The sequence below is a fragment of the Plectropomus leopardus genome, chromosome 22, assembly GCF_026936395.1.
Source record: "Plectropomus leopardus strain MGB_pleo_1.0 chromosome 22, ASM2693639v1, whole genome shotgun sequence".
NCBI lineage: Eukaryota > Metazoa > Chordata > Actinopteri > Perciformes > Serranidae > Plectropomus > Plectropomus leopardus.
Window position 1 is genome coordinate 11,018,514 of NC_142197.1, and position 25,642 is coordinate 11,044,155.

The 25,642-nt window shown below is 38.7% G+C and overlaps 2 protein-coding genes and 1 long non-coding RNA gene across 5 annotated transcripts in view; 2 read left to right on the forward strand and 1 right to left on the reverse strand.

Moving 5' to 3' along the window:
- atp2b1a (ATPase plasma membrane Ca2+ transporting 1a) overlaps positions 1-15,530 on the forward strand; it is a 52,096-nt gene extending 36,566 nt beyond the window's left edge. Inside the window, exons 13-22 of one of the 3 annotated variants that reach the window (XM_088072357.1) lie at positions 1,311-1,490; positions 1,574-1,661; positions 1,764-1,870; positions 2,781-2,972; positions 4,237-4,450; positions 4,552-4,763; positions 4,913-5,020; positions 6,010-6,198; positions 6,780-6,869; positions 11,528-15,530. In XM_088072357.1, the coding sequence (XP_087928483.1) occupies positions 1,311-1,490; positions 1,574-1,661; positions 1,764-1,870; positions 2,781-2,972; positions 4,237-4,450; positions 4,552-4,763; positions 4,913-5,020; positions 6,010-6,198; positions 6,780-6,869; positions 11,528-11,929 (1,782 nt within the window). In that variant the 3' untranslated portion in view covers positions 11,930-15,530. Of the gene's footprint in view, positions 1-1,310; positions 1,491-1,573; positions 1,662-1,763; positions 1,871-2,780; positions 2,973-4,236; positions 4,451-4,551; positions 4,764-4,912; positions 5,021-6,009; positions 6,199-6,779; positions 6,961-11,527 lie in introns of all 3 variants that reach the window. The other 2 variants (XM_088072358.1, XM_042511537.2) reach the window with 2 other exon arrangements.
- A 2,286-nt stretch (positions 15,531-17,816) lies between these two features.
- Positions 17,817-25,642, forward strand: part of mest (mesoderm specific transcript) — a 39,022-nt gene continuing 31,196 nt past the window's right edge. Inside the window, exons 1-10 of the mRNA XM_042511656.2 lie at positions 17,817-17,964; positions 20,177-20,367; positions 21,481-21,560; positions 21,671-21,748; positions 22,406-22,542; positions 22,646-22,704; positions 24,165-24,205; positions 24,338-24,408; positions 24,503-24,604; positions 24,709-24,785. Of these exons, the coding sequence (XP_042367590.1) occupies positions 20,214-20,367; positions 21,481-21,560; positions 21,671-21,748; positions 22,406-22,542; positions 22,646-22,704; positions 24,165-24,205; positions 24,338-24,408; positions 24,503-24,604; positions 24,709-24,785 (799 nt within the window). The 5' untranslated portion in view covers positions 17,817-17,964; positions 20,177-20,213. The remainder of the gene's footprint in view (positions 17,965-20,176; positions 20,368-21,480; positions 21,561-21,670; positions 21,749-22,405; positions 22,543-22,645; positions 22,705-24,164; positions 24,206-24,337; positions 24,409-24,502; positions 24,605-24,708; positions 24,786-25,642) is intronic.
- Positions 21,457-25,642, reverse strand: part of LOC148185871 (uncharacterized) — a 32,490-nt gene continuing 28,304 nt past the window's right edge. Inside the window, exons 2-3 of the long non-coding RNA XR_015775472.1 lie at positions 21,688-22,577; positions 21,457-21,597 (exon numbers count right to left, since the gene is read on the reverse strand). This is a non-coding gene — a long non-coding RNA (uncharacterized LOC148185871). The remainder of the gene's footprint in view (positions 21,598-21,687; positions 22,578-25,642) is intronic.

The window sequence follows — 25,642 nt, forward strand, 5'->3', positions numbered from 1 at the left end:
ATGGCAGATTATCGAACAACTGTTGAATAAGCAGAACATAAACTAAATGAGACCTCTCTAAGTTCCAGCAGTCAACTCCTGCCCACAGCAGCCAACTTTTGCACATACAGCCGGCTCTGGATAAACCAGCCTAACTGCCCGAATGCTCTGCTGTAAAGTTAGTGCTAATGGGAGTGAGGAGTTTCTGTGGTTTGAAATGAAATATGAAAGATGAACTGTTTGTCCTTGAGAAAATTCTCTTTCACAGTAGGTGCATATATAACAGTCAACTGAGACTTGTAGAATATTGCAGAATTTATACAAAAAAAAAAACAAAGACATGGACGGGCATTCTTATTCAGGTAAATAAAGGCTGTTTTTATTCTGGTAAAAAACTTAAAAATGCTGAAATAGAAAAGGTAAATGAACTAGAACTCATTAAGTGCCCTTTTAGTCCTTTAATGATGCATCTCACAGCTTTTTCAGCTGCACAATCTGCTTTGTCAGCTCGATGTTATTTGTTAGTATCTGCTGCCCTAAGGATCACGTTATGTTGTACATGTTGTTTGTACATGTTGTATGAAATGTCTGAGAGCGTTTATACCTGATCTGAGGAGCAGGCCATCATAGCCTTTGGCATCAAAGGCGGCATGAAAAACCAGCCGTCATAGCTGTTGCAAACAGTGACAGAAACAGTTGTGTCAAGAATGATAAAAGAGCTTAAAAGACATCTTCAAACCCTGGCTCCTCTCTCACCTTTGCACAGCTGGCCAATCACGGCATCACCATCCGACAAGCACTTCTGAAGAAGCATACTGGCAGCTTTAATGGGTTCGCTTGCGCTCCACTGGGCTGCTGAGCACCCAGACTCTCTGAGTAAAGCAAGAAAATTGAATGACAGGAGATGCTGCATCAGCCATTTCTGAAACTGAGGAGTGGCTCCACTCAGATACTGAACCAATACAGGAGTTATGGTATTGAGGCTTTTGAGGGAGTGGTTCAACAGTGAGACAACTAAATGGATGTTTGAGATAGAACTGAGTCAGTAGATAGCTCGATAATCCCCTTCTTTCATTTATTTTGGCTTTTTGCCATTTGGTGCTGGGCAGGTAGCATACACTCAGCTTGTTCTCTGAAATAACTACCTGTGGTTTGGTGAGACTCCATCATACAGTCTTTTATAAATCTAAACCTGAACAGTGAGATAAAAGCTGCATGGAGCTGCAGTTTCATGAATGACCATTTCACAAAACCTGAACTTTAATTTAAATATTCCCAGTGATATGCAAAACACGCATTTCCTCATACATTGTGTTTCCGCTTTCCCTCAGGTCCCAGACGCCATCAGGAAATGCCAGCGTGCTGGTATCACAGTGCGGATGGTCACTGGGGACAACATCAACACAGCTCGAGCCATTGCCACAAAGTGCGGCATCCTCCAGCCAGGAGATGACTTCATCTGCCTCGAGGGCAAAGAGTTCAACCGAAGGATACGCAATGAAAAAGGAGAGGTGGGCCGCAGCAAAATACTGAATCTCAGAGACCGTTGGAAATGTATTATGGGATTCTATTAGAGTTTTGTTTCATTTTCTAGATTGAACAAGAACGCATTGACAAGATCTGGCCCAAACTACGAGTACTGGCTCGCTCCTCCCCCACAGACAAACACACTTTAGTGAAAGGTACCTTTGTTAATCCCGTGTTAGTATAAACCCTGATGGATAGTCATTTATTGTTTAGGACTTCAAAGTTTCATTTTGAATATTCGTGTTTTACTTTTCTAGGTATTATTGACAGCACAGTGCTGGAACAAAGACAAGTAGTAGCAGTAACAGGAGACGGTACCAATGATGGTCCTGCCTTGAAGAAAGCAGATGTTGGCTTTGCCATGGTGAGTTTTCTTTGTGTTTGCGATCTTTAATTACACTAGAGGTCTAGGAAATGGTGCGGACCTGACCAAAACAATAATTTTACAGTAAGACTAGGTCTGTTTATCTCCTGATTTGACATTATTGTGATACTTGGGTGTCAGTTGGATATGTATCATGGGTATTGTGATTTGGTATAATGATTATTGTCATTTCCATTTACCTTTTTAACACTGCTCCATGGGAAAAAAAGATAAATTATTTACATCTAGAGACAATATAACATTAAACACTGCACATCACAAATCAGTCTTTCTGACTTGTATATCAGCAGCATCATGAACTCCATAGAAGAGTGGTAAATAAAATTAAAACTGTTTTAATGGTCTTATTTTTAACAATTTTATTTCAGTTAAGCACTTTGTGACCTTCCTCAGTTAAAGACGCTGTATTAAATTAACTATATTTATGATAATGTATATTATATGTACAATAGAATAAAAAGTTTTAAGTAAAACTAAAACTGCTACATTAAGCTGTCCCTGCTCATCAAGCTTGCAGTGTTTCATTTTGGGGTTTTTTTATTTTTTTATGGGCTGGGCTAGCTGAATTCGAGAAGCTGACAGTCTGTGTCCTCTGCCATTGTGTGCTTTCTCGCTTCAGATTTGTTTTTCTTGATACAGATATTACAACAGGTTACTCATAGATTACCACCATAAAAGCGGCAACTTATTTTCTCTTCTGCATTTGAATTATTTCAATTCAGGCATTGGAAATGTAATTTAAAAAGTTGTGAAAAGACACATTGCCATACTTTTATAAATCTATTTTTCCCATCCCTTAGTAATACTGGTGATTTAGAAACATGAGAAATGTAAATGTTGTGATCACATTTTAGCATATTCTTGATCATTATACTTTTTTCGCCTCCAGGGTATTGCCGGCACAGATGTCGCCAAGGAGGCATCTGACATCATCCTGACTGACGATAATTTCTCCAGCATTGTTAAGGCTGTCATGTGGGGACGCAACGTTTACGACAGCATCTCCAAATTCCTCCAGTTTCAACTGACTGTCAATGTGGTGGCTGTCATCGTAGCATTCACAGGAGCCTGCATCACACAGGTTAGCAACAATGAACTCGGTTTACATTAAAAAACAGGCACCAGTTTGAAGAATTTAACTGTGAAAGGTTTTGCCCACTAGGTCACACTTTGACTCAACAGACTTAAATAAATCTTAAATAAATGAAGTTTTCAGTTCAAAAGCTTGTTATAAAGAACTTAAACTAAATTTAAAAAATAACTATATATACAGAGAGAGAACTGTGAATCTTGAAACTGTCTGTATTTAATTTCTTAAGAAGCATATTTATTGAATCATGCATTAGAAATTCTAAGCACCTGTGAAATGATTTTTTAATTTCTGTCTTTTTTAATTGCCATGAACTGTGCTTTGCAGCACGATTCATTGATTTAAGTGTCTTCTTTTGTCTCTCTGCCAAAATAATGCATATCTACCTAAATATTCAATATATTTCTCAGACCTAGCTCCTTTTATACCTGCAACCTTGAATTTGTCTGAGCATTACTTGAAGGAGCTATATGTGAGAACGCAAATGTTAAAATCAGTTGGATCAGACATAAAATGAACTTTATCCTGCCAGCTCCCAAGGACAAAGTCCATGTTATGTCCAATTTAGCCCATGTGTGAATAGAGCAGGTCATTGTCCGGAGAATACACAGCGAGCAAGTGAGTGTGTAGATGACGTTTCTATCATGCGGCTTGGAAAAAATTGACAGCAAACAAACATGCGAGGGTGAGGAGGAAGCATCATTAACACAAAGACTGCAACAAAAATATCATAGTGGAGAGACAACAAGATTTGGAATTTTCTTTTAGTCAGGGCCAAAGCCGAAATTGTCAGACAAATTCAAGGAACAGCTAAACACTCGGTTTTAATGACCAAATATCAAAATGGTTACGGGGTCACCCTGGGATGCATCGATATTTTCTAACTTGAATTTGTTCATGCTCTGCGAACAGATTTAGAATTACCTCAGACCATGCATACGCACAAATTACAAAGGTCTGGCTGTCTTAGGAAATGTGAACACACACCTGTTAAGAATGATTAAGGTAAGAACAAAAACAGCTGGTGCGCATGTGTCATGAATCCCACAGTAGTTTTGCGGGTGCGCGTATTCTATGTGCAGAGTATGAATGTTTCTACGCACATACTAGTAAATGAGGCCCATTGTCTGGAGTTCATATGAGAAAACGGCAAGTGATAGACGGGAAGTGTTATTTTCATTCCTCACTCTTTCCCCCTCTTCTCAGCCTAATTCAGTGCCTCTCTCTTTCTCTCTCTCTCTCTCTCTGCCTCCAGGACTCTCCACTGAAAGCAGTCCAGATGTTATGGGTCAACCTCATCATGGACACCTTTGCTTCACTCGCCCTCGCCACAGAGCCCCCTACAGAAGCCCTGCTGCTACGGAAGCCATATGGCCGCAACAAGCCTCTCATCTCCCGCACCATGATGAAGAACATCCTGGGTCAGGGAGTTTTCCAGCTAATCATCATCTTCACTCTGCTCTTTGCCGGTAAGAAGCCACACTGGGCGTAGTTGGCGTGTACACAGAGCTAATGGACTTATTGTGCGTCCTCGGTTTATTTGAACACTTCTCCCTCACTACTCCTGCAGGAGAGAAATTGTTTGACATTGACAGCGGCAGGAATGCACCCCTCCACGCCCCGCCTTCAGAACACTACACCATTGTCTTCAATACCTTTGTACTGATGCAGCTTTTCAACGAGATTAATGCCCGAAAGATCCACGGGGAAAGGAATGTCTTTGAAGGGATCTTCAACAATCTTATCTTCTGTAGTATTGTCTTTGGTACCTTCGTCATCCAGGTAAAGTAGACTGGAGACTTCAGTGGCTAGATTTTTGTGAATGTGCTTAGGAAAAAAAGATGGTCAGTCTCAAGAGACTTGCAACCTGCAAATGTTTAATCTTAAAGTTTGGTCTCTAATTATCTCCTTCTCTCTTCCTGCTCCTTTAGATCATCATCGTGCAGTTCGGAGGGAAGCCATTCAGCTGCGTGGCTCTGACCATCGACCAGTGGCTATGGTGCACTTTCTTAGGCTTCGGCTCTTTAATATGGGGACAGGTATGATGTGACCATACTGCTGAGCTTCACCTTCAAGTAGGCAGAGACAGATATATGGAATGACACTGCCCCCTTGTGTTGGAGCTGGCATAGTGGGAGCAAGAAGGTGTTATTTATCAGTTTTTTTCTACAGCTATAAAGATAATGGTAAACTCACCAATTCAAAATTAATATTAAATCAAATTATAATTAATGAGGTGGTATAGTTGTACTGCTCAGTACATAGCCTCAGTTAGATTTTTATGTAGAAATCTGAATTTGTGACAATGTTATGGAACATTAAAGAGTTCCCACAGTCATGGAAAACCTAGAAAAGTCATGGAATTTCACAATCTCTCTTTCCAGGCCTTGAGAAGTTATAAAATTTTTAAAAAAAAAAAAAAAAAAAAATTGGAAAGTTTTGGAAAAGTCATGGAATTTTGTTTTGTATAATGAAATTAATTGTTATGGAAATCCTCAGCAGTTAACTCGCCATGAAGTAACTTAAGAAATTTATTTTCTATAAATTAGCTGTTGACATACTGTAGCTCTAATATGCGTTGATGGGGGCTGCACAATATGTAGTTCAGCAATAAAATAAAAATCAAGGAAATGACCTGGGGAAAAAAAAGCTATAATGAATTATTGATTAAATAAATATGTAAGTAGAATAATTACTCTTCTGGACATTTTTATCTTCAGCTTTTTTTTTTTTTTTTGTAATTTGCATTTGCAGGACCTGTCTTGCCAAGTTGCTCATTTCCTACTTCCTGTTTTCAAAAGAAATCAAACCCGTTTGCTCAGGTGCCAAAGGTCTTAAGTGCTTGTGAGAAGCACCTGAGCGCAGCAATAGACAACTGATACTGAGCCAGGTTTCAGAGGGTCAGTGTCCCAGATGTAAACCCAGAAACGTGTCTTGGTCTGCCGTAATGAAATGCCACTTCTCCTCGCTGAAGAGTGTGATATTATCATATGTTTGCGCCGCTCATGTAAATCCTGATGTCTTCCAGGTTATTTCTACGATACCTACCAGCCGCTTAAAATTCTTGAAAACGGCGGGCCACGGCACCCAGAAAGAAGAGATACCAGATGAGGAGCTGGAGGAGCTGGACGACATGGACGAGATCGACCATGCTGAACGGGAGCTCCGCCGAGGCCAGATCCTCTGGTTCCGAGGCCTCAACCGCATCCAGACTCAGGTAACAATCCATAGACCGTCCTGCACAACACCGCACCCAACGACAAGGGAAACTAAAGCCATAAACCCTTTAACTGTCTATTGCTCTTCCAGCTTAAAATCTATGTTTTGTTCCTTCTCTCGGCATTCTTAAAGAATGGCTTGTGCCCTAAAAACAAATTTTCCTGTTCTGCTTGTGGGCTAAAGCGGGTTCCTATGCCTATTTCTGACTGAATCTATCTGCTAAAACACGACTAGTTTGAAGGTACTGATGAGAGCTATTGGACTGGATGGGAAGCACAATAGAACAGCTGGATGTTCAGAGTATTGGCATGGCTATAGTTGGAGGTATGGAGGGATTCTGCAGAGAAAAGAGTGAAAGTGAGTTCAGAGCTCCCTCCAATCAGTGCCTTTAAACCCAGCAGCCCCCCCCCCTTTCTTCTCTCTTTAACTGTAATGCCTAAATCCAATTTCCAAGTGACAATTTTCCTATGGTTACTGGTGCCTTTTCTTTATTTTTCTCTCTTTTCTCTCTCCTCTGGCTGTGTTGTGTTTTATTTCCTCTGGGCTTTTTCTCCTGTCACGCTGTCTGATTCTTTGCAGATGGATGTAGTGAGTGCGTTCCAGAGTGGAACTTCCTTTCAGGGGGCTCTAAGGCGGCAGGCCTCCAACTCCAGCCAACAACAGCACGATGTAACCAATGTTTCTAGCCCTACACATGTAGCCTTTTCTACTACTACCACTACTGCCACTGCCGCCAACACCGCTTCTGCCACTGTGGGGTGTGAGTGCGTGTTCTCCTCTAGTGCATGAGACTTTTTTTTTTTTTTATCTCTTCTTTTCTTCTAACATCTTCCTCCTCCACTCTTCTTCTCACCTAACGTTGACACTTTTACTCTCTCATGCCTCTCCTAATGTCCCAAAAATGACACCAAAAATACATCTTCCATATTGCTTCGATAACACTGCTGTATATACATATATATATATGTACCCCGTAACAAGGTCGCTTCTAGTGTCAAGGTGTTTTCTCTGTGTCATCATGTTTTCTGTTCTGCTTCTGCTTTGGTCTCAGAAATGGAGAAGTGTCACTGTTATCTCAGATTAAGTGTACTGTTTGACACAAATTCTATATTCTGGATTGAGCATCACCAGGTTTGTGTGCAGCTGCCTCAGTCTGCTCTGTGCCCCTGTAGCACCCATGGGTCTGTGTCGCAGCTCTCTAGTCCCTAGCAGGGTAAATGTTTTGAGTATATGCCCATGATCACGGCCTAAAACAATAGAGACAAACCACGACACGGACCTCTGTGAGAAAATGTATCAGAATGTCAGTGGATGTCTTTGTCAGTCAGTAATATAATAATGATGACCCTTTTTTCCTCCAGCTGTGACTGTTTCTGGTGGGTTTGTTGAAGAAAAAAAAGAGAGGGTGTTAAGAGAAAAGGGTGGCAAAAGAGCGTGTAGATAGTGACGTGGTGGCAAAAAAGTGTGTAGAGACAGAGGGTGGCAAAAAAGAGTGCTTTGAAAGAGACGGTGGCAAAAAGAGTGTGTAAACAGAGAGCGAGGGTGGCAAATAGAGTGTTTAGAGAGACAGTGGCAAAAGAGTGCGTTGAGAGAGAGATGGTGGCAAAGGAGAAGCTCCAATAGCACCCTATAGACCATCTCAAGGCGTCTTTTAGCTGTTCCACATAGACTTTCGGCACGTAAACAGTATATGAAACTCTGAACTTCAGAAATGGTAGTTTTAGGAGCCTTCCTCTCAAGGGTAGGTTGTTCTCTTTGACAAAGTGTGAACTTGATGTTAGAAACAAAAGTCTGTAAAAGCTGCTCACCCAAAAAAACAAAAAAACAAACATGTGCATAGCATGGATTGCAGCAATCAAACCAAAGAACTGGACACCTTTGGGGAAACTCCAGGTTCTGTAGCGCTCATTTAATCACCTGTGAGTAAGCTGAGTTAAGCTAATGATTGCTAGCCAACAGTCTACAGATAGTAAGAGGAGCATTTGTGAGTGCTGTGTTTCTGTCTTGTCATTTTATCCCCCCCCCCAATAAACTTGCTGGGAAAAATAAAATAGCGCTAAAGACCCTGGAGTGTCCCAATGTGGTCCAGTTCTTTGTTTGGCCACTATAATCCACGCTTTGCGCTGGTTTGTTTCTTTATTTTTGACATCAAGTTTGTCCCTTGTTGAAGGGAACAACCTACCTTTCAGCAGCAAGGCACTGACACAAATTTTGCCATTTAGGAGGGCTGAAGTTCAGTGTTACATAGGCTGCTTTCATGCAGTAATCGCAGGACAGGAAGTCAAAAGGGCCGATCACATGGAGATGCATCACAGCAGGTGCGACCGCTCCGAAAATGCCTTGGAAGCGCATCTGGAAAAACAGCTGGAGGTGCCTGTGGAGCAGGGCTGCGTGCTTGTGGCCAAAAGTGGCATAGATGAGCGGTGCAACTCCGCACCTTGAACAGAAAGAGTTGAAAATTTTTTATTTTTTATGTGCACCTAAAAACCACCAAAAAAATGCGCACCACCAAAAAGTGCCTGCCAGGGGCGCTGTAAAACAGGGAGACAATGGATTTGCTGGCGACGCTTTTCTAGCAATGTGTCTCGGTGTGATTGGCCTCTAAGTGAAACAAGAATGTTGTTTCCTCACAACCTAAAGACGCCTTGAAACAGTCTGTAGCGGATGAGCAGCTGCAGCTGACATGACGTGTCTGCTGGTGTGTTTGCGAGGCTGTGCATGGTTTTGAAAGGTCCGACAGCATTCGTGCTAGTCGTCCATTGGCGTAGAAGATCACTACATGGAGAGCGGACACGGATCATTTTCACGATGGTATTTTTTTTTTAAAGGTGCCCTTCCAAGAAGTGTGTGACTCCTTTTTCTCTTTCAGATCTTCCCAGGCAGACCATCTGACCCTCAGTGGATGTTAAATGTCTAACAGATGTCATGAAAAACAGCTTAAAAGAATAAACGACTGTGTGCTCTTAAATGTAAACATGTGGGACTTCCCCTGACACATTTTACTGCAGATCTGATGTTTTTTCCTTTGCATGTTGAAAAAATTATGCAACTCTGCAGCAATGTTTAGGTCTCTGTCTCAGGTGGAAAATCTCTCAGACCTTTCGGGTGCTTCCCCTTCTAAACTCTGAATTTTTCTTTCCAGGTCGCTCTAAAAAGCCCTTTTTCTTAAAGTCTTTTTCTATGTAAATACTTGTTTGTTGGCAGAATGTGTCCACCTGGCAACATGTTGCCCCGAAAAGACTGAACCCCCACTGACTCCCAACATATTCTTCTTTAGATTCTGTGAAATGTGTCATGGGCTATACTCAAAGGTTTACTACCATTGAACACAAGGTAGCGCCGCGCTCTGCATGGGTTCAAAGTCTCTGGTCTCGTTTGTGAGTTTTTTCTCTTTGTGCTGTTTTTGACATGTATACCAGCTTGTAGACATGCTTGGCTGCCGCAGCTTTTTTTGTTTTTACTCCACAAACATAAGCTGTAACTGACCACCCCTTTCTTTCTTTCTGTCTCTTTCTCTCCATCTGCCTCTCTTCCTGTGTCCCTTTCTCTCTGTCTCTTCCTGTCTTCTCTATCCTCTCTTTTCCTACGCATGTCCAACCAAAGTCAACTCTTGTGTCCAGCCTCTGTCCTTTTTTCTCTTTTCGGATGTGTTCTAGTCTAAAGAACAACATTCCTCTTGTCTATTAGTTCCCTTTTGCATTTTGATTAATCAGAAACAGGCGTCTCTACCAAGTGTTTTGTGACATACTACCACTGAACTCACAAAAAAAAACCATTGCATCGAGTTTGACACTGGTTTGTACCCCAAATCTTGAATCTACAACATGAATTTTAAGATAAATTTTTCTACAAGCACAGAGTCGAGTATCACATTTGTCTCCCGGATGCAACGCCAAGTTGTCTATCTTGCGGAAACCTTTGTTTTAACGAACACTGTGATCTGAACTGGATCTTTAGTGGCTTGAAGCACAGTCCGTCACACACTACTGCAACCTGAAGTCTTTTTTAAAGCCTCAAGTCCAGCTTGTGCTTTTACTTGTGGAGTTAGCATGAGGATTTTTTTACCACCGGATGGGTTTTAAATTCAGCAACATGTCTACATTTTGATTTCAGTATATACAATATTCTCGAATAAATACAGAGATAAAGACAGTGTCTGGTCTTAGTTAGGGGACAGAGTCTGCATGGAGGAAAACAGTCCTTTCACCCAAAAGAGTTTTTTAAAGTCACATAAATGACACTTTTCCATTTGCTAAAGATATTATTAATTGAATTAGTATTATTTATTTATTATTAATAGACCAGCACATTTTAGTGTATTCTATTCGCATTTTTGAGTATAGCAGCAGCACTTATGTTATTCAGTGTTTTGATGATGTGCGTTATCACAATTTGCTACCTGAAATTATCGAATTAGTGTGACTTAGTTTCTGTTGACATTAAATGAAGTGTTTTTTATGATGAAAAAATTACTGTTTCTTTAAATGGAGTTTGGCGATAGCGATTACGAGGCTGTTTTTGGTGAAACAAAAAGGATTTTATTCTTCAAGAAAAAGGTCCATCTCTTTCAATAATCTTGTCAGACACTTCTAATTACAATCTGAGCCTCTCAGTGGCAAAAACAAGTGCCTGTATTGGATGTTAATTGACGGTGCGAACATTCCCTGAGTGTTTACATTGCAGCCAGTTTTACTGCTGCTCTCAACATTGGACAGATTTAAAATGTTGTTCCCATTAGTCCCATAGATGCAAGAACCAGGGAGAATAGGGTTGAGGTTGGAAAAAAAATGGATTTTTATGTTAACTCGATTTGCAGAAAGCCACGCATCAACTCTTCTTCTTCTTGTTTTCCTCTTCAGTTTTAAAAGGTTTTGACATTTAGTGGCCGTTCCCCTAAATACCATCTGTATCTGTTGTCAGGACAGAGGCTGACTCAGAGAAACAGGAAGTGACACAGATGAAACTGAAAGGAATTTCACAGAAGAATTTTGCTGCTCCTGTTTACACTTTTACGCCCCAAACTAGTGTGAACTTTTGGGTGGTTTCCAGGCTAACATAGTCTATACAATGGGTAAAAAAAAAAAACTTAGTTAACTGGTATTCCAAGTTGTGAAATTCCAACTTGGCATAACTGCACACCTGCACGAGAGTTTTCCCCCTCACTGAATCTTTTTGCCCCTAAAACTCACCTAATGTTGACCCAATAAAACCTGCGCCCTCGGTTTTTTATCTGTGTTGTTATCCAGGTGTTAAAATTCAAACTCGCACATGTATCATTACCAAACGTGACTAAACGTCTGCTCCCTGTCCCTTCTCCGTCCCTCCAGATCCGGGTGGTGAATGCATTCCGCAGCTCCATCTCCCTCTATGAGGGGCTGGAGAAGCCCGAGTCGCGATCATCGATCCACAACTTCATGACCCACCCTGAATTCCGGATAGAGGACTCTGAGCCCCATATTCCCCTCATAGACGACACTGACGCGGAGGACGACGCTCCCACCAAGCGCAACTCCGCCAGCCCCCGCAACGTCACACCCACGCCCACACCGACGCCGCCGTCGCCCTCACCCTCGCCCACCACCATCGCCCCCACCACGCCGGTGTCTCCCTCCCCGAACCAGAACAATAACGCTGTGGAGAGCAGTAACCACCTCCTCCCAGAGGGCCCCAAATCAGGAACCCCCTCAGCCCCGGGGAGCCCCCTACACAGCCTGGAGACCTCCCTTTGATCTGACCACCACCACTTTTCTACCCCCCCGCCACCAAGGAGCTCGACTCAGACACTGACAAACGGACACTTTGAGAAGAGAGACGACGGAGAGCGGAGTCTTGTGTGAGCTTGGCTTGGGCTGGACTAAAAGAACAGCAAACATTCAGAGGAATGTACGGCTTGGTGTGGATGCTTTGGTCTTCTTTTATTTTTGGTTCTTATTAATACCCCGCTGCAACACAAGGACTCAGTCTCCACCCCTCCCTCCTTGGTAACTTTTTGTTTTTCTCGGTAAACAAGGGGTGATTATAAACTCAGATTGAAAGTGACCTGTTTTTATTATTCTATTATTATTATTATTATTTTAATTGAGAAGGGGAGGTCGTCCTCCTGGCTTGAAGATCGTCTGTAAGAATTTACGAAAGAACCTTTAGCTTCTCTTTTATCTGAATGGTGTTGTATATTTATCTCTTTGGCCCTTGCTCATTCAAAACTTATTTCTGCTCCATTGGCTGTTAATATTTTGAGTTTATTTATGTTTTTGGAAAAAGCAGGTCTGTTTACAAAGTTTGTAGATACTTTTTTTCTGTTTGTAGGCAAAAGAGCTTCCTGATGTATGATGCAGAAAACTGGGACAGAATAAAAAATGAATGAGAGGATTATTTCAGATACTGCTGTATTTTCAGGAAAAAAAGGGTGTTTCTATTGAAACTTAACTATTTTTGCCTGCAAGTTTTATTTGTTATATATTTGTAGATAAATGTAGAACCTTCTAGCCAAACCGATAAACACTAAGGCTTGTATAGAAAAAGAGGTCCACAAGAGGGCGAGGTGCTTTTCACAGGAGCCGGGGAAAGACAATTTTAGGGCCTCTGTCCACTAACATCGCTATAAATATTTACTTCTTCCATTTCTTCGATAGTTTTCATGTGCACAAAAACCTTCTGGAGTTCTGGATTCTCTTTTCATTCATTACGTTGTGTTCAAGGATTTCCACATGTTGAAAGGTTCACTCATTAAAGGGAGAATATATCTGGGTCTGTGTTTAGCAAGCATCTCAGAGAAGAGTCACGCTGAAACAAAGTCTTACCTCAGAGTCGGACGTGAGGTCCTTATGAAGAGTCCTACAGTCAGCAGCAAGTAGAAGTTTTCCTTTTTAGATTTTTGTGGTTTTACACTTTGGACAGTAACACGAGAACATCATGTAGTAGCTGTTTTTAGATGCATTCAAACGAGGCTGATTTTCATGATTTGATGCACTGCTTTTGCATGTTAAAGGGAATGTTCAGATTTTTGGGGGGTTTTTTGAGTTGTGTTGGGTATGATATGGAAGCTAAGTAACGTAGTGCTGTGGATGTGGGCCTGCAGCAAAACTTATTGTAGCCACCTAAAAAAACAGTAAAAATAAATTCAAAGATAAAAGACAAAAAATATAAAAGAAAAAAAAGTCCAAATCAGTTTCAGTGTACGCTAGAATTTGAATATTTTCATCACTTTGCTTCCATTTTTTTCAGATGGGAATCACTTAACATTAAGGTAGTTACATTGCTTTCTTCAAATCCAAACTCCATGAAGAAAAACAGGACTTTAACACGGCTGAACACAGGAGCTGCTGCTCCACCACGGCATCAGTCATTTTTTTTAGTTTTTGTTATTGGATAACTTTGGTGTTAAAAAGAGTTAGTTTGGATTCACCAAAGTCACAAAATCCCTCAAACTAACGAAATGATCGAGGCAGCGGTAGACCAGCTGCTCCTGTGTTCAGCGAGCTAAAATCACTGTTTTTCTCAATGGAGTCTGGTGGCTCTGACAAGAGCAAAGATGGGGAACTGAAAAAGCTCACCCGTCCAAACGGGCTATTTGACCAAAAGGTAAAGTGCTGAAAATACTCTTAACATAGCATACATTCAATCTGATATTGATTTATTTGTTTTAGTATATATATAGGTGGGATTTTTTTGTAGGTGGCCAAAAATGATTTGTTGTTGACCCCTCCACAGCAGTACATTGCTTAGCATCGGTGTCTCACGCCAGCCTGCTTCTTCAAACTGGGGACGTACAGACTGACGTCTTCTGTGTGTAACACACTGACTATGGATCAACCTCACGTCAAAAAATCCAAACTTTCCCTTTAAGTCTAAAAATTAGTTTTTTTTGCCAAAGCTCATTAAAACACTAAAATAACTTACATCTTTTTTTTTCTTTATGACCACTTGAGTTAAAAGTAACGCTGTGTTGCCTATTTATTAAGACAGACTCAACGTGAATGTGCCTTGGCTACAACCACAATTTAGACTACGCTTTGTCCCGTCATTACATCACCGATGACATCACTGTTACTCCTACAGCTCAGCGTAGGACCAAATAATCCTCGCTCTGATCATTCTGGGCCAGTCGATTTTTCTCTCTCTGGATGCTTGATAAATACAGACCCTGGTCATCTTTTTTTGTTGTTTTTTGTTTTGTTTTTATGTTTCTTTTGGTTTATAAATTGGTGCGTTTAATTCAGCAACCCCCCCTCACCCCCCGCCAATGTACAATATTGACATTTGTTTACTCAGGCATAGAAAAAGTATTTAATTTAACAAATCTGTAAAGAGAGAACCTTTCGACTTCAGACTTTGTGTATTTAGATAGTGAAACATCGTCTTGGTTAAAACAAAACAACAAAAAAAAGCAAGCAAATTATTTTCATATTTCATTCAGTCTTTTAAGATCTTGCCTTAGGAAAAACTTAATTTCTCCGAGTTCTGGTTTGTTGATGTTTTAAAAATCCGTAAGACTCCTTTCACCATGGATAAATGTTCATTTGGTTAGTTTGTAAAATATTTTTGACACCTGATGTACTGGAAACGCTAAAGAATTGGACATTTGCATTTTTTTTTTTTTTTTCAAGAATAAAGACTAGGCATACACTGGTATCTATCTGCACAGGGTACTTTATTTCATAGCGTTCCTTGGGGAATTTTGATACAAATCCTAATAAAAAAATGTACCTTTGTATTTTTATGATGACACTGATGATACCTTTCATCGTACTAAACCAATTTTGGATGATTTGACACCAATCACATTATACCGGGGGAGGGTTTTGGCCACTAAAATGTGTGTTGTTCTGGAATATTCATCTCAGGGTGCAATGGTGTGAAAGAGAACAGGCCTCTTTTAGTTTGTGTATCAACCACACTTACTTAATTACACGTTTGGGACGGCGCTTGTCAAACACACAGGATGATTTCGGGCAGCAGGCTGCACATTTTTCCTGCAGCCTTCTGGCCGCGAGGGGCCGCGGACGGGGAAGGAAGTGTTCAATCGCAACTGAGGAAATACTTTGTTTTACTTGTTTTACAGATGACAAAATAACAGCATACAAAGCGAGAAAATTGAAAAGCGGAATCCATATTAGGAGTTTGTTCTGTAGCTTCTTCCTGTAATGGGAATGAATGTTTTTCCATCTGTTTTATGGATTATTATTTTTTTATCTTTTAACATTTGGAAATAAAAGTACTTCATGTCTGTTTATCTTGAGCATTTTAAATGGATATCGTGATTGGATTTACATTTGAAACTTGTCGAGTAATGTGTATGGTTTTTAAAAATAAAAAATGTATTTAGCCTAACTGCAGGGCCATGTTTCTCATTTACTGTGCAGTATTTTTATGGAGTGGAGTTATGGATCCAAATTTGGACTGAGCACACATCAATTATAATGGGGTTTTTTTAAAAAGTGATATGTACTTAAACTTTGTATGTTGTTGTAAATCACATAATTATTAGAGATAGCAAATTCGAAAAACTCTGAAATTTCAATAGTTTCAATACTTTTAAACCATTTCTTTGAAACTTTTTGAAACATTTCAAAACCTAATGACACTGGTCTTATGCAATACTACAGTTAGTTTGTAGAACATTTTAATAATAATAATAATAATAATAATAATAATAATAATAATAATAATAATAAAAATCTTTTTGGACCTAGAGGCTCCATAACGAACATAAGGCTGAGACTAATTATAGCAATAATACACTGGTGCCCATGCTTGGAGTCCTGATGCCCACTAGATGTCGCCAAAGCTTGCATTAAAAAGAATGTGAAACATATGTCACTTAGTCAGCAGCTGTCAGTTCATTCATGAATAGAAAAAAAGGAATCCGTATGGCGAGGCAAAGCAGTTTTATTCAAAACGTGCATTTTATACACAGAAATAGACTCAAGCTGCTGCACAGATAAATTAAAAAAGCACAATGCAAAGCCAAAACAATACAATTTAGATGTAAAAATATAATAATAATAATAATAATAATAATAATAATAATAATAATAATAATAATAATAATAATAATGATAATAATAATGACTTGATTAAGGACACTGAGAAAGGTAACAAATGAAAAAACACATCAGTGTTCATATAAAGTTCATATAAAAAGAGTAAAATTAATTTTTTAAAAAAGTTAAAGCTGTAATAGTAATAAAATCAACACCAGACCGTGAGTTTTTTAAAAATATTAAGTTAAAAGAAAAGATTTTGGGAACCACTCAGTCCAGATGATTAATCTCCATGTGACATGTAATTGCACATCCACACCAGCAGAGGGCGGTGCACTTCTCTGCGACCCCTGCTTGTCCCCTTTTAAAAAAAAAAGATGGTATATTGGGAAGAAACTGTGCAAAACCCCAAAACAAAGGCTGCATTGTGCAACACCAACCTGCACAGTTTCTTCCCAATATAACATTTATTTGACATCCTGAGCGCACATCAATTATAACGGTTTTTTTTTAAAAAGTGATATGTACTTAAACTTTGTATGTTGTTGTAAATCACATAATTATTAGAGATAGCAAATTCGAAAAACTCTGAAATTTCGATAGTTTCAATACTTTTAAACCATTTCTTTGAAACGTTTTGAAACATTTCAAAACCTAATGACACCGGTCTTATGCGATACTACAGTTAGTTTGTATAATAATAATAATAATAATAATAATAATAAGAAGAAGAAGAAGAAGAAGAAGAAGAAGAAGAAGAAGAAGAAGAAGAAGAAGAAGAAGAAGAAGAAGAAGAAGAAGAAGAAGAAGAAGAAGAAGAAGAAGAAGAAGAAGAAGAAGAAGAAGAAGAAGAAGAAGAAGAAGAAGAAGAATCTTTTTGGACCTAGAGGCTCCATAACGAACATAAGGCTGAGACTAACTATAGCAATAATACACTGGTGCCCATGCTTGGAGTCCTGATGCCCACTAGATGTCGCCAAAGCTTGCATTAAAAAGAATATATGAGAAACATATGTCACTTAGTCAGCAGCTGTCAGTTCATTCATGAATAGAAAAAAAGGAATCCGTATGGCGAGGCAAAGCAGTTTTATTCAAAACGTGCATTTTATACACAGAAATAGACTCAAGCTACTGCACAGATAAATTAAAAAAACACAATGCAAAGCCAAAACAATACAATTTAGATGTAAAAAATATAATAATAATGATAATAATAATGACTTGATTAATGATACTAAGAAAGGTAACAAATGAAAAAACACATCGGTGTTCATATAAAGTTCATATAAAAAGAGTGAAATTAATTTTAAAAAAAAGTTAAAGCAGTAATACTAATAAAATCAACACCAGACCGTGAGTTTTTTAAAAAATATTAAGTTATAAGAAAAGATTTTGGGAACCACTCAGTCCAGATGATTAATCTCGATGTGACATGTAATTGCACCTCCACCCCAGCAGAGGGCGGTGCACTTCTTTGCGACCCCTGCTTGTTGCCTTTCCAAAAAAAGATGGTATATTTTTAAGATGATCATTCTGTCTCTGTTTCGGAGAGACAGAATACGAGCACGCTGATTGGTTCCCCAACCCGTCAATAACTGTGACGCAAAACGTTACGACACGCCTTCTCTCGCTGGTGAACGTTTAAGGAACCCGGAAGTAGAAACCGAGTGAGGCGTCTTCATTTTCCCGCCTCCTTGCAAACCGTGTTTCGTTTCCGCCCTGCAGTAATGGACTGATCACCGCAGGGCGAAGGTCGCCCGGACCGCAGTCACAACATTTCTGTGAGTACTGCAGTATTTTACAGCGCGATTTCAACCAAACACACGTAATCTGAAGTAGTTTCAGTGTAGCGTTATATCGGAGCTGTGATCGGCCCGCGTGAGTCGCAGTGTCGTCTTTATATCGCTTGTTTTTAGCTAACGTGCTGCAGCGTTGAGTCCTTATTTGAGTGCCAGTGATCCCGGTTTGCTGGTTTTATGACTGGATCCGGATCAGATAACCTCGCTCAGATGCACATCAGTTTGTGGGACTGTGTAGTAATGTCAACAATGCAAGTGGGAGGCAGTAAACACGCCTCCACACGTGACCTCACCTGCAGGGAGGGGTGCACTGCTAAAGGGGTGGGCGATACGGTGCTTCAAATCACATTAAGATCCTTCAGGGTATTTTTGTGATAACGATATTCTTGATGACAAGACAAAATACTGACAATCAATTTAAATGTCAACAGCATGTGATGGCAGTTCTATTTATAATAGGTTCATCAGAGCCTTTTATTCTAGTGCACCGGGTTCAAGCTGCTGTACGGAGAAATTAAAATAACCAGAATAATCAGCTTTATTTATACAGAACCTTTCATACAAGAAATGCAACAACAAAGAAATTACATGCTCCACATGAAAAGACATAATAAAACCTGCATGTAGAAATAAGAAGAGAAGAATAAGAATAGAAGGCATAAAACCCACTTGATCATAATTATAACATTAAGATGAAAAACATAAGGATAAAAGTATAGTGCACAGGATGCATAACATAAGATGGTAAATAAAACCCTATTCAGATAATCATAAAATAAAGCCTAAAAAAAATGGGGTGTATAAAATGCACAAAATTAAGGACATGCAACATTTTAAAGAGGTGCGGTAGTGTGTTAAGTGTGAAGCAATGCAAAGTAGTAAAATCAGAGCTAGTTATGGGCTTAAGTGGAGAGATTTGTTTTTAGTTTTCTTTAAAAAATATTTAGTGATATCTGTTGGTAGTTTGAGCTTAGAAGTGTAACTGAAAAATGCTGCATCCCCAATTTTGTTTTGGCAATCCATAGGCAAAACAATACAATTTAAATGGAAAAAAAAGATAAGAATATAACTAAAATTATATCATGGTATTTCAGAGGGTATTTTTGCTATAACTTATTCTTGATGACATGACTAAATAATGAAAAATATTTTGTATTTAATCTCAATAATATGTAATGGAAATTTTATTTATAAAGTACATTTTCGCACAAATAGCTGCAAGATGCAGTACAGACCACATGTAATTGCAACAAAATAAATGCTACTGGAGATACACAATATTGGATTCTTCAATATGCTATGTGTATTTATATCATGTCATTTTGCTGATAAATGATACCCATAAATCCACTTTTTTCCAGCCTAATTTTAGTAATCATGAAGTCTGTAGTGGAATTAACTTCATGTAATGCAAACGCTTATCATGACCAGCAGATGGCGACAAAACATGCCTTTCTTTTGAGTGTATGCAATAATCATTTATTGTGCAAAATTAGAAAAGTGCTTCAACTTCAAGGGTTTTTTGTATATGTAAACTTAATTAAAAAATACCAAAAAAGGAAATATTGGTTTGCCAAATTGGCAGACATCAGCATGTTGGCCATTTACGCTATTTTATTTTAAAACCAATATCGTACAATACTGACGATTAACGTGCATCCCTGAATGTTCTAGTTTTATATGGCAACATAAAAATAATAGTTTGCTTTTAAACGTTCAGTAAAAGCTAAAGAAAAAAATTCTTTAGTAAACAACAGTGACTCAATAATATTTAGATTCTATATAAAATATAAAAGGTGCAAAGTAATACATAAAATGAAAAAAGTCATTTTCTTGTTTCTTTTTCTCTTTTTTTGAATAGTGTTAATTTTTCGGGGTGTTTTTTTTTCCCTGACTTGGGTACTTTTACAACTATTTTAATTAACATACAAGACATTTTTTAATAGTTTTATTGATTTATTTAGATCTTTCTAAATCTGGTACTTTTACTTTTTATAATTAAAGTACAATTTCCTGATTAAGCTGACTTGCTTTACTTAAGTAATATTTTTAATGTATAATACTAAGTATTTTCACAGTGTGGTATTTGTACTTTTACTCCAGTAAAGTAACTGGATACTTCCTCCAACACTGCCTGCAGGGAGTTAAATGAAGCGATCATTTACTGAAGTGCTGCGTGTGTCTCTGCTCTCAGGAGGCAGGAATGAGACTCCCCCACCGCTGAGCTCAAGATGAGAGAGTGGTGGATTCATGTGGGTCTGATCTGCATCCCGCTGGTGGCCGTCTACCTGCACATCCCGCCCCCCCAGCTCTCACCTGCCCTGCAGAAATGGCACAGTGCCGGGGAGGTGTTCAACTTCAGGGGCAGGGAGATTTTCTACAGAGGTAAGACAGGACTGATAACTCAGCTGCACGCTCGGTAAGGGACTGTACTTAATTTTGGGGGGGGGTTGAGTTTTACATATACATATTTATATATATACACATATAGAAAAGATAAGAAAGGCAATAAGATGTAAGATGTTATTATTCCCAACCTGAGGAAATTCACACGTCCCAGCAGCTCAAAAAAATGAAAAATTAAAAAAATAATTTGTGTGCAGAAAAAGGATGAAATATTACAAATAAGATAAAAATTAAAAACAGATGGTATAAATATACACTATATACATCTTTTTACTTGTAGAAATACTGCATATACGGGGGGACCTCCAGCCTGCATCCCATATACCTCAGGCTTCTGCAGCGGCCGGAGTTCAAGTCCAGCTTGTGGCCCTATAAATGTAGGGAAAATGCCCCTGAAAATAATCTTTTTTAAACATTATTTTAACATTATTTTATTATTTTATAATTTTAAACAGTTTAAATATAAGGAATGCAAATATGTGCATATATTTTGTGAACATATATGATGATAGAAAAATAGGGGGAAATAGTGCAAACAACAGTTACATATTTAAAAAAACAAAACATTGACTCTACTTTGTCAACAAAATGAAAGAATTTTGAACATTCCTCTATCTAAAATCCATATTTTTTTTGTTTTGGAAATGTATGGAAATACATATTTACACAAGGCAGGTTTATTAATAATGCACAATTCAGCAACATGGCAATAGCAGCAAAGAAATTACATGCTTCATCTGCATAATTAAATACAAACTTTCTGGTATATGTAATATAAAAAATATTATTTTACCATAAGTAATCAACCGAGGAAGTATCTGTTAGTTAAAATTTGTATCCTTTTTTACAGGTTGTGTCTCAGGGAATGAATTTATTGATTAACTGACTAATAATCAAAGCATTAAATGTGACTTATTGGTGATCTAATCGTAAATCATTGTTATTTTTCTGTCACCGCACACCTTCACACATCATAGTTAATTCCAGCAGTCACATTTATACTTGGAGTAAAGCGTGCAAATAATATCCCTTTTTTTTCACCACATGTTGGCCTCTGTGCTAACATGCATATTTCTTTTCTCCTCAAACTAGAATCCTACGGCGCTCTGGGAAGCTCTGACGTCGTCCTCCTGCTCCACGGTTTCCCCACCTCCAGCTTCGACTGGAACAAGGTGCTCGCTGCACGCGCTCAGGAGTCAGCCACGGCAGCTGAAAAACATAAAAGTCTGTGTGTAAATCAGCCGCAGACTAAATGTATTTATTTATTTGTTTATTCAAACAGATCTGGGAGCCACTCACTCAGCGCTTCCATCGAGTCATTGCACTGGATTTCCTGGGTTTTGGCTTCAGTGACAAACCAGTGAGTCTTATTTTAATTTAATGTAATTAGAACATGTAAAAGAAAATACAGAAATGGTTATACAAACATGCAGACAGACAAAAAATTATATTTACAGACAATATGCTAGTCTGTAATATTATAAAGTAACATTTACAGACGATGAACAAACACACGATGACTTTGTTTACACATTAGAAAAGGAGTAAGAAGTGCAAACTTATTTAATTCCACCCTTTCTCCATGAGTCAGTTAATTTCAATGTGCTGCTTCCTTATTAATTTAAACCTCTACTCTAATTAACTAAACATATATCCATACACCCACATACCCAAAATCAAATATCTACAATTTTTCATTATTATTCTTAAAAAGAAAACAGGAAACCATGAAAAAATAAATATTAAGTATCCAAATAAATGAACAATAACTCCTGTAAACACCTGGTTTACACCTGTACCTGGTGAAAATCCTGTTTTTATACATTATTTTAAATGTATTTACATTCGGACATTATTTTAGCTCCACATAAAAGTGTCTGACTGATAAACAAAAATGTTTCCTGGTGGTACTAACACTGTAGGTTTTGAAATAAAAATTTCCCCTAAATTGTAACTATTTCTTAGATAAATCTTTCGCTCTGTTTCTTCACTTACCCATGATTCATTTCCGTCCCAGCGACCCCACAGGTACTCCATCTTCGAGCAGGCCAGTGTGGTGGAGGCGCTGGTGGCCCACTTGGGTTTGAGCAACCAGCGAGTCAATCTGGTGTCACATGACTATGGAGACACTGTGGCCCTGGAGCTTCTCTACAGGTACGTGTGTGTGTGTTTCAGTGAATCCCTGCAGGCTGTAAAATGACAAACTGCTAACCACTCGTCTTTTTCTCTCCGTGTTGTTTTTCTGCTCCCAAACCAGGAGTGACCAGAACCGCACGGGTCACCTGACCTTCAACAGCCTCTGTCTCTCTAACGGAGGTACAGCAACGTCTTTTTCCTCTCTGTCACCAACAGCAGGGAATTTAGTTTACTTATTAATTTACTTATTCTTTTTCTACCCCGCAGTAATCAGTGGGGTAGAAAAAGATAAAGCCGTTCCTAACAAGAACTCCCATTTTGATGATTGTTTTATGATTTGAGTCAGGGGTCTTCAACGTGTTTCAGGCCAAGAGAGATGGAGCAGGGGCCCCTAACTATATACTGTATAAAACTGCACTGCATATTAAACTGTGCAGTGGGAAGGCAAAAAAAACAAATCAGTGTCAGGCAGCGGCCTTGACCTGTATTTGCTTTTCAAGTAGATGAGGGATGAAACTTCACGTAATAATAATAATAATAATAATAATAATAATATGTTGGGTTCATGTTAATGTGTATTTTCAGACATTATACAAAAAAATTTAAATAAATAAAAAAAAACTTACTTAAAACCAGTTAAATAAAATTAGTTGTTTTTTTAAGAGCAGACAAATTTATCTTTTAAAACAATTTGTTGAATTCATTTTAATTTTCTAATATTAAAAAAAAGGCAAAAAAAACTAACTGCAGTACCTTTGAGGAGCCCATAGGGGTCCCTCACTCCCTGTTAGAGACCCAGGATTTAAGTCATTTATTAAAAGAATAGTTCAGATTTTTTTGCAGTTGGGCTGTTTGATTTACTTATCCATAGTCGGTGTATCACCGACAGCAGACGGTGTGGAAAAGCAGGCGGGACACGGGAGCTAAGCAACCTACTGCTGTGTGTGGACGGGGGCAGCAGCAAATAATGAATAACAGTTTAGGTGCACGCTTTGTTTTGTATATTTTCACCACTTGACCTTTCTGTCGGACAGACTTCTTGACGAGGACTTGAAGCTGTTATATCCATGCATGCTCTTTTCAAAGTCACCAGACTCCACTGAAACAAATAGTCACTTTATCTTGCATAACAGAGGAGCTGCTGGTCTCCCGCTGCTTTGACCGGTTAGCTTCGGTTATTGTGCCGCTTTGGTGTTTTATAGGGTTTGTTTGGATTCACCAAAGTCGCACAATAACACAGACAAACGAACGGATCAGGAGCACAGATAACAGCCTCGCGTCCCTGACTGGAAAGAGCTGTGTGACAGCAAGGCAAAGCAGTGAAAATATTCTCAATTTAGCATGCACTTCAACTGATATTGATTATTTTAGATGGTTAAAATATGTTTTTTTGCAGCTTCCGTCCACAGCAGTACATGGCTTAGGTTCTGTGGAGGTGCTCCTGTCTGCTCCTCCAAACTACGTGTGTGCTGACGGACATGGATGCACACACCGACTGTGGATAATTGCCTGCTTTGCTCTTTTTTATCTCATTGTAAACGGTCTGACAAACCATTTAAAAATGATCATTTGCAGTCTTTAGTATCTGATTTCTGTGTTGTGGATGTCACAGTCAGAGCTGACTCTTTTATTTCCAACAGGATTATTCCCAGAAACACATTACCCTCGTCTGCTGCAGACAGTGAGTCACATGTTTTCCTCCTGCTCTTCAGTATCGTGCAGTTATGTAATGGAAGATTTGAAGAAGCTGAATTTGGTAAATCTGTTTGACTGTCAAACTGTCTCAGAGATGTTTTTGTTTTGTCTCCAAAAGCTTCTAAAGGACTCCAGTTTTCTGGCTCCGGTTCTGACACGTCTTACCAACTATATGATCTTCCAAAAAGGGTAAAAAAAAGCAAAATTTTGCTGTGAATTGAGAAACTGACGTCTAAAATACAAACATTTCTCATCACTAATGCTGTTTTGTGTGAACTGGTAGGATTGGAGATGTGTTCGGTCCGTACACGCAGCCCACAGATGCTGAGTTCTGGGACATGTGGACAGGTTTACGCTACAACGATGGCAACTTAGTGTTGGACAGGTGTGTGTATGTGTGTTTGCTTTGTGGTCACATGGCTTTAATTATTTAGTTATCTGCTGCTCTTCATCTCTGTTTTCTCATTTTGTCGTCTTCTTCTCTCTCAGTATTCTGCAGTACATCAACCAGAGACTGAAACACAGAGAGCGATGGGTCGGTGCGCTCACTTCCACCTTCGTCCCACGTGAGTACACGGTCACATTATGTTGATATATCGGAGGGTGGAAGCACAGACATCTAAATTTAAAGCAAAGAATCTCTGTATATGTGTTATTTAAAAAAAAAGCATAAAAATGTCACAGTATAATTTGCCATCCAAAATAGCATCAGAAAGTTATACTATAGTATTTGGTCCAAAACTGCACCAAAAAGTCATAGTATAGTGTGCTGTTCAAAAAAGCACCAAAAGCCATATCATAGTGTGTCGTCCAAAATAGCTCAAAAATTTCAAACTTAAGTATATCAACCAAAACAGAATGAAAAAAGCATAGTATGGTATGTTGTCCAAAATAGCATAAAATGAAGTCATACTATAGTATGTCATCCAAAAAAAAAAAAAAAAAATTTAATGTGTACAAATTATTAATAGAACAATACAACACATAAAATGCTGTTTTTCAATCTTCCAAAAAGGGATCGCAGCTGCTACGTCGTCACTGAAAATCTGTTTCTGCCTCAGAAGGACTTGATTTCATTCATGGCGATATTATTTGACAGATTAAGTCAAGCACTAGAATACAGAGAGCCAGGTATTCAGGTTTAATTTATTCAGTCGTTGTGGTTGCTGGCATTAAAACATTCTCAATTTTTATGAGCCATCAGAAGTCCCACAGCAGAAAATCAATTTCATATGGCCACTTACTGCTGCCCTCTGCTGGTATGAGTGGGTAACGCATCTAAAGGTGATTAAACATTAGAAGGGGGCAATAACAAATCAGGTTTTATTATTACTAATATTATTTAAAGATTTTTTTGCATTCATTCGCATCATTTATTTTTATTTTCCCTGTCCTGTTTTCCTGAGGGTTAACAGTATAACAG